General features: G+C 32.7%; 1 protein-coding gene, 2 long non-coding RNA genes and 1 pseudogene across 4 annotated transcripts; 3 read left to right on the top strand and 1 right to left on the bottom strand.

The window, feature by feature from the left end:
• The first annotated feature begins 804 nt into the window (after window positions 1-804).
• On the top strand, window positions 805-1,027 carry LOC127900861 (probable cytochrome c oxidase subunit 5C-1; annotated as a pseudogene).
• Window positions 1,028-3,100: 2,073 nt separating this feature from the next.
• Window positions 3,101-4,605, top strand: LOC112495787 (uncharacterized). Its single transcript, XR_003062133.2, has 4 exons — window positions 3,101-3,268; window positions 3,641-3,804; window positions 3,946-4,078; window positions 4,206-4,605. It is a non-coding gene; the product is annotated as an uncharacterized LOC112495787 (long non-coding RNA).
• A 599-nt stretch (window positions 4,606-5,204) lies between these two features.
• Window positions 5,205-8,793, top strand: LOC127900642 (rop guanine nucleotide exchange factor 3-like). Of its 2 annotated transcripts, XM_052435819.1 has the most exons (8): window positions 5,205-5,680; window positions 6,058-6,427; window positions 6,546-6,662; window positions 6,752-6,906; window positions 6,990-7,064; window positions 7,171-7,464; window positions 7,780-8,124; window positions 8,356-8,793. In XM_052435819.1, exons 2-8 carry the CDS (start codon window positions 6,103-6,105, stop codon window positions 8,476-8,478), a joined length of 1,434 nt encoding a protein of 477 aa, XP_052291779.1. In that variant the 5' UTR covers window positions 5,205-5,680; window positions 6,058-6,102; the 3' UTR covers window positions 8,479-8,793. The 2 variants fall into 2 exon arrangements, with proteins under 2 accessions (XP_052291779.1, XP_052291780.1); XM_052435820.1 differs by lacking the exon at window positions 5,205-5,680 and having other exon boundaries at window positions 5,727-6,427.
• LOC107178691 (uncharacterized) lies at window positions 8,756-9,757 on the bottom strand. Its single transcript, XR_001509364.3, has 2 exons — window positions 9,568-9,757; window positions 8,756-9,277 (listed from the first exon to the last, which is right to left on the bottom strand). It is a non-coding gene; the product is annotated as an uncharacterized LOC107178691 (long non-coding RNA).
• Window positions 9,758-11,655: the final 1,898 nt, after the last annotated feature.

Below are 11,655 nucleotides of genomic sequence, written 5' to 3'. Positions count from 1 at the left end.
TGGTTTAATTAAATAGGGGACTAGGAGTAGATTATTATATACATTTTTTTTGTCTGAACCACAAGTTGAATTTAGAAAGTGCGAAAACTTAAAAATGAAACAAAATAAAAGAAATTTCAATATCCCATTGGAGAATGACACGTGACTTAAGAAGCGAAATGAATCTTATTTATCGATCTTTTATTCTTGTATATGAAATGAATCTAGTTGTTTTTGCTTACTACTTTTATAACTATGCCGTCGCACTTTGGTCAGGTTGGATTTCGTTTACCCAGAAAATGACTTCGATTACAAACTTCCTGGCATGGCAATAAAGTGATATGGAATTTATTTATTTATTTTAGGATTATGAAGCATGTAAAAAAATATGTTGGCATCAGATACTAAAATGATGTTTTACGTTGTCAATGATAATATGAATGATTGTAATGAAAAGCTTAATAGAAAGCAATGCTAAACATAGTTATATTGGAAGCCATATGGTTTCTAAACGTAGGGATATAGGTAAGTGAAGTTGAGCTAAGCTCCAGAATGCTTGGGCTGATTGGCTGAAACGATATCATTTCAGTATTTATGTAGGAGTTTTGCTTCAAATAAGTGACAAGCCACAAGCATTGTACAAGCAGGTTGTCGTCGTAACCTGTTAATGGTTAATGGGTTCTCATGTATTGTTCTTGCCATTTTGTTTTCTATATTTTATTATGATTCACATGTCAGTTTTCCTGGGATTTCTTTTTGCCTACTAACAGGGGAAAATCCTGTTGTTTCTTGAATGTAGGTTTACTGCATTTAACTGTAAGTGAAATGGCTGGCCACAAGATTGTTCGCGCTACCTCGAAGGGTATAAGCGTTATCAAGGAGATATGTTTAGAAGCTGCACTGAGGTTGGGTATCGGTGGTCTTTGAAAGATGAATCACTGGAATAATCAAATGAAAAGCAAGGGTATTTTATGACGTGCTAGAGAAAGGTGAAGTTAATGTTGTTGCAGAAGAAAAAAGTGTTTATGTTATCACGATTATGACATAATGACTTCAACGATACTCTGATAATTTGGGTTCTTTCATTTGACTCTTACATCTCGCATGACGTTGCCTAATTTGTGTTTTCAATAAATAAATTTTGCTTTTTTTAGACTTGGACCTCATTGCTGGTTTTGAAATTGTAAAGATTCTTGGTTCTCTTTATCAAGCATTATTTGTCTCGTGGATTTTTTTTTTTAAGGTTACTTTATTCGAAATGCTATTAGTTTGTTACCTGATATGTGTATGCATTACAAATTTACATGTCTAGAACAAGAAATACATTCTTGTGAGTGCAACAAGCTTAACTCCAATGAATTGGTTGTTCATTTTGTAGTCTCTCGTTATATGGGTTTAGTGGTGATGGCATACGCAGATAATTTGAATGTTATCAATCATGTTTGGGATTGAGATGTTATACTTTTTAAGCTACATTTGTTGTAGAAAAAAAAAAATTATAACTATTAAACAAATAGTAATAATATGTAGTAAATATTAATTTTAAATAATAATTTTGACAAAATTATTAAAGATATAATAGATTTTTTATTATACAAATAAAAAAGCATATCAACATAGCTTCCAAATTAAAATATCAATTTTAAATAAGGGCCTAGGAAGTCCGGACTTTTTAATTTATAAATAAAAAATTAATTACATTTAAATAAAAAAGAAAAAAACTTAAAATTTTAAATTAATAAATATTTTCTATATTAGTATTTGTGATTTATTATTTTGTGTTACTAATATTTCATATATTGGACTATATTATTATATTATGTATTAGGTAATTATCTTTAATTTCAATATTTTTTACTTTATTAAAAAAATTATTTTATAATTAATGAAAAAACTTAGGCCCGGCTCAAGTCTAACCCATCCAAATGTAGATAGACTTTTGAAGGTTTAAACATATTTTCAACATGTGAACTTGGGCCTAAACCTGGAAAAGTCTAGCCCAAACTCACTGATTGCCAACCCCTAACCCCTAAATTTAGCTTAAGTTGGGAGGAAGCTCCTCCCATTAGCTATATGAGTAGAGCTATTAGCACCCCTATATTATTCTTATAAAACCTCACTTTAAATAAAATTACAATTAAGGATAATTGAAAATTAAACACATATAGATTTTTTTTTCCCAACAAATTACTTAATTCATAATCAATATTTTTCAAAAAAATAAATCTATATGTTACTTCCTATCTAATTAAAATAAATTGTATAAATTTAAAATAGTTTATTGTTCTCTTTTGATTTCTTATTGATTAAATATTTTATACTTAAAATTGCTTTGAAATTATAATTTGAAATATGTGTTATTTCAACCAATGATTAATACTAAAAAACTTATCACCCATACAACTTTTTAATTTGTGTGTAGGGTAATAATAAAATTGAAAATAATTAAAAAATAGCATAATAATACTTTGAGTTTTAACAATAAAATAAATCAAATAAAAAATAAGAATTTAAAAAAGAATATCTAAAAAGGGGTATTTTCGGAAATAAAATAAATATAATTAAAAAGGGGGTTCAATGAGGAAATCAGAGGGCTGCCAATAGTCCAACTCTAGCTATATTTACTAATTAAAAAAAAAAATTATATTTGTTTTGAAGTACAAAGAACCCTTACACAGTACACATCAAACAATCAACCGTAAAAAGCCGCCTAAGATAACGCTTCCAAACGCTAGTTCGCCTAAAGATGCAGATGCTAACATCAAGGTTGTGACGACTGATAAAGAAGAAGAAGAGTCTTTGCTGAAATATAAGATGACCCTTTTTGCTTTATTAATTCCTTTGTCACTACAACTCGTTTTTTTGTATAAGATGAATCAATTCAGCGTTATCAAGATCCAGGTATAAATTAATAAGATTTAACAAATATTGTGCATGCTAAATTAAATGCTAGCAGAAATTTGAATTAATTTATACTTAATTTTTATGTGTTCAATCAAATATTTTTCTTAAATCTTTTCTCACGTTTTGGTCTCATTAGGCGGCGTTGGAACATGTAATTACTTTTGAAAAGTTTCTTGATACAATGGTGCTAAATGCCTGATCCCTACACTTGGGAAGGTCGGAAAATGCAACACACACACACACACACACACACACACATATATATATGGTTTAGGGTTTCTGTAGTTCATTGATTATTTATTTTGTTTAAATTTTTTGTTGCGTTGTAGATGCAATACTAAATTTGGATCGCTTTTTCTATTCTTGGATGGCTGGCTATTCCTCTGTAAGTTAAATAAATGTATTCTTTTTTGGATTTAATTGGCTGAAATTCTGGGTTTTACTAATTCGTTGATTTTGATTTTACCAAATCATCGAGACATGCACACATATACAAATTACGCATAATTTTGATTGGTCGTAATGCTATTTTTGAGAAAGTGTTTGATTTTGCCTGACCACCGTCCAGAGATAGGGAACGAAACAAGCACGCAATTCACTTAGTGTCAATGCTTCGTTATATGTTTCATGTAGAAAATTTTCATAAAAAAAGGAACCTGACTTGGACAAATCCATTCAAAGGAAAATGGTTATGTTTTATGTTTAGAGCTCTGTAATCTATTAACACCTGTCTAAACCACTGTATATGCAATTACAGTCTTACAGGTGAAAATGTACAATAACTTTGAATATGCATGGAATTACTTCAATCGTCAGATTGAAGAACGGGGAATACTTGATCAACAACTTGTTCATATAGACGAGGCTGAAAAAGAAAGAATAAGAAAGCAGCGCCAAGATTTCAGAATAAAAAATTCGGTGGTATGTTGAGATTGTAAATAGCTTTTCTCTAGAGAAGCAAAATTTAACTCTTTTATTACTTTAATTAATATCCTATCCTTCCAGTTATTGTCATTTTACTGTTTCATTTCATTTCTTCTACTGAAATTTGTTCTTACGCAGGTCACCCTCTTGGCGATTGCCAGAGGTAAAGCAGTACCTTTTGTTCCCAAAGCCGTTACTTCTAGGGAAGTACTAAACCATGCCATTCGTCAACTTAACGACTGTGTGCGAACATGGCAAATCTGAAATATATGTATGTTTATTCGGTTGTTATTTATATATTATTTTCGAACTTGAGACTATGTGCTAGGCTGAGCTTTGTTTATTTTAATGTAAGTGCCATGAATTGAATGTTGGCGTGCCGGCATCTGTGAATGCAGGACCTCGATGCCAAAGGACCGCTTGTCTTCGGAGGAAATTCGTCACGTGTATCCGCACTTAAAAGGATTTGAAGCCTGTATATGGTCGATGGAACCGGCCCTTAATTTAGTTTGGGTTTAGGCCCAAAATAAATTTTGCCTGTCCTGTGGAATGGGGCCTTAACCCCGAATGTTGTTTATTATTATCATTCGAAGAACATAACTGAAACTTAGTTTTTTTTTTTTTTTTTAATTTTTAATATTACCGATGGACGCATGAGAACTGAGAGGTATATAGCTCAGCTGATGCACAAACGTCGAAGAGACTCGAACCTCAAACACAATTATTACAATACTTATTTTGACTTGAATTTATTAATTTTCAAACGACAAACAATGTAACGTCACTTACGCAAAGCAGAAGAACACACACCCATCGGCCAAATCAGAACACCAAGACCTGAGAATGGGCGGCACGTCTATTTCACGACAGACATATTTGTCTATTTGAGATCATTTTATTTCTCACACTAAAGATACTAATTAACTCTATTTTCTAGATGTGTATTAAATTATTTTGAAATTGTCAATGCTGGTAGTTCGTATACGTATGTATATAACCCACGTGCTTTCTAAGCTAGCTTTCCGACCAGGCTAACTACTGCACCATATGAAATCGCCAAGACATGCAAAGCCTTGTTGTCCAGTTTCATCTTCACGTTAAAATGGGTTCAATTAAAATTATGTTGTTACAATTAACAATAGTCTATCTAATTTACACATTCATGAAAGATGATGAATTTTTATTGACCTTAACTCCTATAATTGTTTGGCGCATGAAATTGTGTAAACTGTAGAAGGGAATAAAATATTTGCTAATGTCTTATTAATAACAAGGAGCATCGCTGGCACAACCACGCTCCTACTATCTCTCTATTTTATACGAATCACAATTGACTTTAATTCTTTAACAAGTTATTTTGGTCATTAAGGATAGGTGCAGTCAGTTCTGTTCCCACATCCAAAGGATGGAAGAATTTTCCAATTGACTATAAAATAAATGATTCTCTGAATTCTTCTGTAACACCCCAACAAGATATTTGTCACGTATTCAGAACCACATCATATAACTCCAGAAACCCATTAATCCTCTCATTTCCAACTAAAGTTGACATTGCATGTTCTCTCAAATTACTCAATTCAACTTAAAATTACAACTAAGCCATTCTGTTTTCCCTTCATTAATTATTGAAAGCTGCAGCATTCGCAACTGGGGTCTGCGTTGTTTGATCAGATCACAGGGGCTATGCAATCATACGGCCAATGTTCCCGGGTTTCATGATCTTGGTGATAGGACAAAGGGTGTGTTTGTGTTTCTTTTGTAAAGGAAGATAAAGGTTACAGGACTTGGGAGAGTAAAGAAAGATTAGGGGGGAACTGTTTTAAAACGGCCTTGTTTTCGGTTCAACGTTCAAATTCAAATCCACTCTTTATAGGTAACTTTAAAATTAAAAAAAAAAAAGTGAGACCGTTGCTTTTTAATTTTTATCAACCGTTAGGCTTCAATTTTCAAATTTCAGTTTGTTCGCCTTATATTTGTATTCAAGATTATTCTTTGCTGCATGTATTCAGTGAATTATTGGCATGTCTGGTAACAAAAACGACATGTGAATGCCTTCTTTTGCTTTTGATTTTTTTCTTTGCCACAAAGCTTAGTCTTTGTTTATGTCTTCTTTATCTTTTTTTGTTCTTTTGTTTTTTTTTGTCTATAGTCTAAAACGGTGCTACATAAGTAGTCAATTCCCTCCAATTTTGTTTGTTTGATAATGATCAAAAGTTATGAAATTGGTAACACTTGCATGATTATTTGCAGAACTGAGCTACTAGGCCACAAGTCATATTACTTTCAAAGGCTCAAATGGAAAATTCGACGAATTCAGATGAAACTTATGATCGGGGGTGTCGGCCTTCACCTTCATCAATAGACCAAAATGACCAGACATCAACATCTGAAACTCCAGTTTACTCAACGATGAGCGCTGATTCTTTTGCATACCACCGGACTAACTCTGAGACCTCAGCCTTTTCAGACCCCATCGATGATAATAGTTCTTGCAGTGAACCTTCTCCTTCAAATTGGCTGGTTTCAAGATCTGGACAGCCTGCTCTTGGCCGACCAGAAATGAGGCAGCAAAAGACCGTTGTTGACAAAAATCTTGATGATCAAGAATCAATGGACTTAGGTAGAGTCCTTTTCTATATATACATATATAATTTCTCTCTCTCTCTCTCTCTCTCTCTCAGAGTTCTGAAACCAGAACAAAATTTGGATAATTGTTGCTGTGATAATTTTATTGGCAGAGCTGGAGCTTATGAAGGAAAGATTTGCAAAGCTTTTGCTTGGTGAAGATATGTCCGGAAGTGGCAAAGGAGTGTGCACAGCTGTTACAATCTCAAATGCCATAACCAATCTTTATGGTAATTTTTTTTAAGTGAATAAACTTGGTGGCTCATAATCTTCAATGTTATTTTCATTTTCATTGATCACTGCTGTTTGCATTCTGCAGCCACTGTATTTGGCCAAAACTTGAGATTGGCACCTCTAAAACCTGAAAAGAAAGCATTGTGGAAGAGAGAAATGGATTGTCTTCTTTCTGTGTGTGATTACATTGTTGAGTTCGTCTCTGAGTCACAGAATTTACGCGACGGAAGAGAAGTTGAGGTGAATTATTAAGTCCAAGGCCAAAATTCATACAAGAATGTGTTATCTTAACCTGTTTTTAACATGATGCTATGATGTTTCAGGTAATGGCAAGCAGACCAAGGGCAGATATTTACATCAACCTTCCTGCTCTACAAAAACTAGACACAATGCTCATGGTAAGAGAATGATCGCATTCCTAGTCTTCAAAATAGAGTAGCAAAGCAATGTTTTTTTTTTATTATTATACTGTGGCTAATGGCAAGTTGGTTTTGTTTGACCTAGGATATATTGGAGAGCTTCCAGGACACAGAGTTCTGGTATGCAGAACAGGGGAGTATGTCGTCTAATTCAACACGATCAGGCTCCTTTCGAAGAGTTATTGTTCAGCGTAAAGAGGAGAAATGGTGGCTGCCTGTTCCTTGTGTCCCTCCAGGTGGTCTCTCTGAGAAGTCAAGGAAGCACCTACGCCACAAGCGTGATTGTGCTAATCAAATTCACAAAGCGGCCATGGCTATTAATAGTACCATTCTTGCTGAAATGGAAATTCCAGACTCATACATGGCAAACCTTCCGAAGGTTAGTCCTCTTTTGAACCCTCCAGAACTCATCAACAAGAAATATAATTCATAAGATGATGAATCATGAAGTACACTCTTGCTACAATAGTGGTTTGCTACTAAGTTCAAAATTAGAATTGGTCACATTAAGAAAATAACCCAAGCATTGAACCTGGAAGCAATTTCAGAATCATTTCATAGTATGCACAACATCATCATTTATCAGGTTATTTATATGTAAGCCAAATAGAATGATATTATGACATGTATTTAGGCTTAATAGAACTGCTTTCATCTAAGTTTCACTCTTGTGGGAAAATTTTCTTATGTTCAGAGTGGAAAAGCATGTCTTGGAGATTTCATTTACCGCTACATGTACACAACTGAAAAATTCTCGCCCGACCATCTTCTTGACTGTCTCAGTATAGCATCTGAACACGAAGCTCTTGAGCTTGCAGATCATGTTGAGGCATCAATGTATACATGGAGACGCAAAGCTTGCATGAGCCACTCCAAATCTTCATGGGACATGGTTAAAGATCTCATGTCTGAAACTGATCGCAGCGACAAAAATCATCTTTTGGCTGCAAGGGCAGAGAGCTTGTTATTTTACTTGAAGCAGAGGTATCCTGAACTTGCACAGACATCCTTGGACACATGCAAGATTCAATGTAATCAAGTAAGTCTTTCGCCATCTTATTCATTTCTAAGCAGCAATAACCAAAAATCACCGTGCGCATAATGTCAATATCGTTTTGCCAGTATAACTGCATTAAGGAAGGAACTAGTAGTTGCACAAAATTGACTCTAAATAATCCCCCAACCTTGTATAAATTCATTTGAGGTGTAATTTCATATATCTGGGAAATTTAAAAAAAAAAATTACTCAAGGAAAAGCAACTTCTTGCAGGATGTGGGGCAAGCAGTCTTGGAGAGCTATTCAAGGGTGTTAGAAGGCCTAGCATTCAACACCGTGGCTTGGGTTGAAGATGTTCTTTTTGTAGACAGATCAGTAAGAAACCAGGATCAGTAAAAACGAGGGACATCCCAATCCCAGCACTTTTCTCTGGCCAAAAACCATTCAAAAAGTTTTGGTAGCTCGAGTACTGCAACGGCATGATCATGCGAATTAAACTAGGAAATAGCAATTATTTGCTTATAAGCGAAGCCAAGTTGTTATTTATTCATTTTTTTCTTTAAATTATTTTCATACAGAATTTGTTTTCAATGTCCTGTCTGATACTTTTAAGCAGACGTGTAAATTAACATCATGAAAACTAGAAGTTCTAACACATCCCCAACTTTTCTGATTATATTGAATTTTGACTATATTAAACCCTTCAATTCATCTCCTCTTTTCGATGCCAGAATCGCATATAGCAAGATGCTTTGTTCGATGCAAAACATCACCATTTTTTCTTTAGCCAATCTATTTAACCCAACAGAAGGAGGAAAAAAAAAAAAAAACCCAGGCTAGCTATGAGACATTGGAGAAAATTATAAGAGCAGTAAACCCAAAATCCTGAAACATGGTTACCACTAATTTATTTCATACATCAGTCAAGGAACCACTTCTGAGCATCAAAGGACCCAAAGGCTTCTTTGAATGAGAAGAAGAAGACTGAAAAGCCTCTATCTTTGACTTGCATTTGGAGTGGGTCTCTTGTTCTCCTTTCTTTTCCTCTAAACACTTCTTCAAAGCCTCAGCTTCAACTTCAGACATTGCCTCCTCTGTCTTGCCTCTAACTCCATCAAAACCATTCAATCCCTTTTCCGTATCCATTGCAACAACAATCACCGAATCTGCAAGCTTCCAAAATTTCAACGCTTCCCTGCAAGATCATTCATAATTTACCGCAAAGGTTAATCAACAGAACTAAAAATCTATAAAAACATTAAACTGTTCTGCTTCAATGAAGACTTGCCAAAACAACAACAACAATAATAATAATAATAATTCTTTGGGTATAAAAAATTCTCACTTTTTCTCCACAACCTAATTGTTGTATAAGAGAATTTAGCCTCAAAAAATAACTTTATAAAACATGGATTATAGTGGATTGCCAAAAAAAATTAACAAATTGAGAAATCTTGAAAAGAAAGAAGGAGTTCATCAACTTACTTACTGGGCAGGAGACCGAAAGAGAAGGAGCGACTGACAAGTTGGCTGGCAAGAGAGCTTGTATGTCTATTTTGTACTCTACTAAACGCATATACAATAAACCAAAGGTTAGAGCCACTTCCTCCTAATTGTGAGGGTAGTTGTCCCGTAAAAATATCGTGAGAGATTTAATTCTTTCTTTAAATCGGAATGAAGGTGTTTTTTTTTTTTTCTTTTAAAATGTCAGTGGAGTTGACGTCCCTCTAATATTAAAGAGGATTAAAAGTTTGGATAATACTATATAAAATTTAATATAAATTAATTCTAGTAATTATTTGATTGTAAATATCAGTTGTAGTCTCATATAATTAAAAAAATGCATAGAAAATAAAGCAATCCATCATGCATCCTGATATTTAAATCTCAATTGTTGTAGTATGTATTTATTAGAAAATAAATTAAATTATTTTATAAATTATTGAATATATTCTATAATAGATAAGTGACACTTGACATTGGAACTTAAATATTGTGATCTTTAATATTATTGTGTAAAGCAAATTAAAATTCCAAAGACCAGTGTGAAAATTTATATTAGGATTCTTGAGTTTATATATATATAATTAGAGTGATTTTATAATAAGAGATATTAAAGCAAGGGACAAAAGAAAAAAAAATATACTTGAATATTTATTTTGTAATATGTGAACATATATATTTATTTTGTATTTTAACTTATCTTTTATTTTACTAATATAAAAAAATTCTCTAATTGTAAAATTACTATATACAGTGAAACTCATAGTAGTTTCATTTTGTGACGAATAGAATATGTATTAAGATTGCGTTCACCAATAAGTAATTGAAATAAGTTGGAATCGGAATGAGGATTGAAATTATAATAAATTGTTTACTTTTAATTGTAGCAATCGAAATTGAAATGAGCTATATTGTCATTGATGTGTTTGCTTTGTCTTAAAATCATAATGGACTCTTATAAGTAATTGAAGTGACCTAAGTTGATTATTGTCATTATTTATTATAATATTTGTGGTTGTTGCTGTTGTTATTATTGGTAAAATTATCATCATCATTAATAATAATTACAAGAATAATAACAATAACAATAATACAATAATATATTAATATTTTATTGGGACAAAAATGAAATTATGAAATTTAAGTAGAGTAAAATAAGGAGTTCAAGAAATGAGAATTTAATTCCGAATCACTCAAATTAAGTTTCCATTTCAAAAACATGTGGATCCGCATATTTCATTCTTATTATCACTTTTATTTTGATAAGTAAATACCATCAATTATTCCTATTTAAATTTCGATTTTCCAATGTCATAAGCAAACGCACCATAACATTTAAAAGGATTTAAGGAGAAATAAAAAAAAAAAGAGAGATTAAGCAGTTGCAACATGTTCCTTACCTTGTTATGCTTGGCCAACAGATTTTTAACAGGTCTTGGGTCCTGAAACTCAATCTTTAACCAAGTCTTAGATAGAAATATAGAATACGGTTTAGCTCAGCTCATGAATGTGACATGAACACGCGTGTATGTGTAAGTAATAATTTTTTTTTTTTGAAAGGCAATTCCTAAGTTACAAATTTTCGGAGAATCTCGGTCGTTCAAATGTACTAAAATCTAATCCAACGGACGATTGTCAATTTGTGGGGAGGTAGTAACACGAGAGAAACCGGCTGAATTGGTTAGTTTTAGGCGATGGGCAATTGGGAAAAATTGAACAGAAAATGATCTAATGATTGTGAAGGACAAAAAACTAATAAAATTTATAATTTTCCCTTTTTGGTTGTCGATTTTAACTTTGATCAATGTTGTTGATTATTGATGGAAAATGCTTATTTGAAATTTTTTTTAATAAACTAATCCTGATTTAAAATTTTAAATAAATATTTATGAATTTTGGTGCACAGGTGGCATATTTTTACCGGTCAACTAGCCAATTCACATGCTATAAGTTAACGTAACTAAGGGAGAGCCTGATTGGAAACCATGATAAGCCCTCACACCTGAGACTCAGATTGCAACAATTTTTAAATTAAACTTAATTTAAGAAAATCAAAATGAGATGCAAGCT

The sequence above is a fragment of the Citrus sinensis genome, chromosome 3, assembly GCF_022201045.2.
Source record: "Citrus sinensis cultivar Valencia sweet orange chromosome 3, DVS_A1.0, whole genome shotgun sequence".
Classification (NCBI taxonomy): Eukaryota; Viridiplantae; Streptophyta; class Magnoliopsida; order Sapindales; family Rutaceae; genus Citrus; species Citrus sinensis.
This window is presented reverse-complemented; position numbering and strand designations above follow the sequence as displayed.

What these genes read in the sequence shown, in the direction of transcription:
- LOC127900642 (XM_052435819.1), top strand. Translation starts at nt 6,103, where the DNA reads ATGGAAAATTCGACGAATTCAGATGAAACTTATGATCGGGGGTGTCGG. An exon ending in TGCCATAACCAATCTTTATG is followed by an intron (nt 6,663 to 6,751) that starts GTAATTTTTTTT and finishes TGCATTCTGCAG; the next exon opens with CCACTGTATTTGGCCAAAAC. An exon ending in AACTAGACACAATGCTCATG is followed by an intron (nt 7,065 to 7,170) that starts GTAAGAGAATGA and finishes TGTTTGACCTAG; the next exon opens with GATATATTGGAGAGCTTCCA.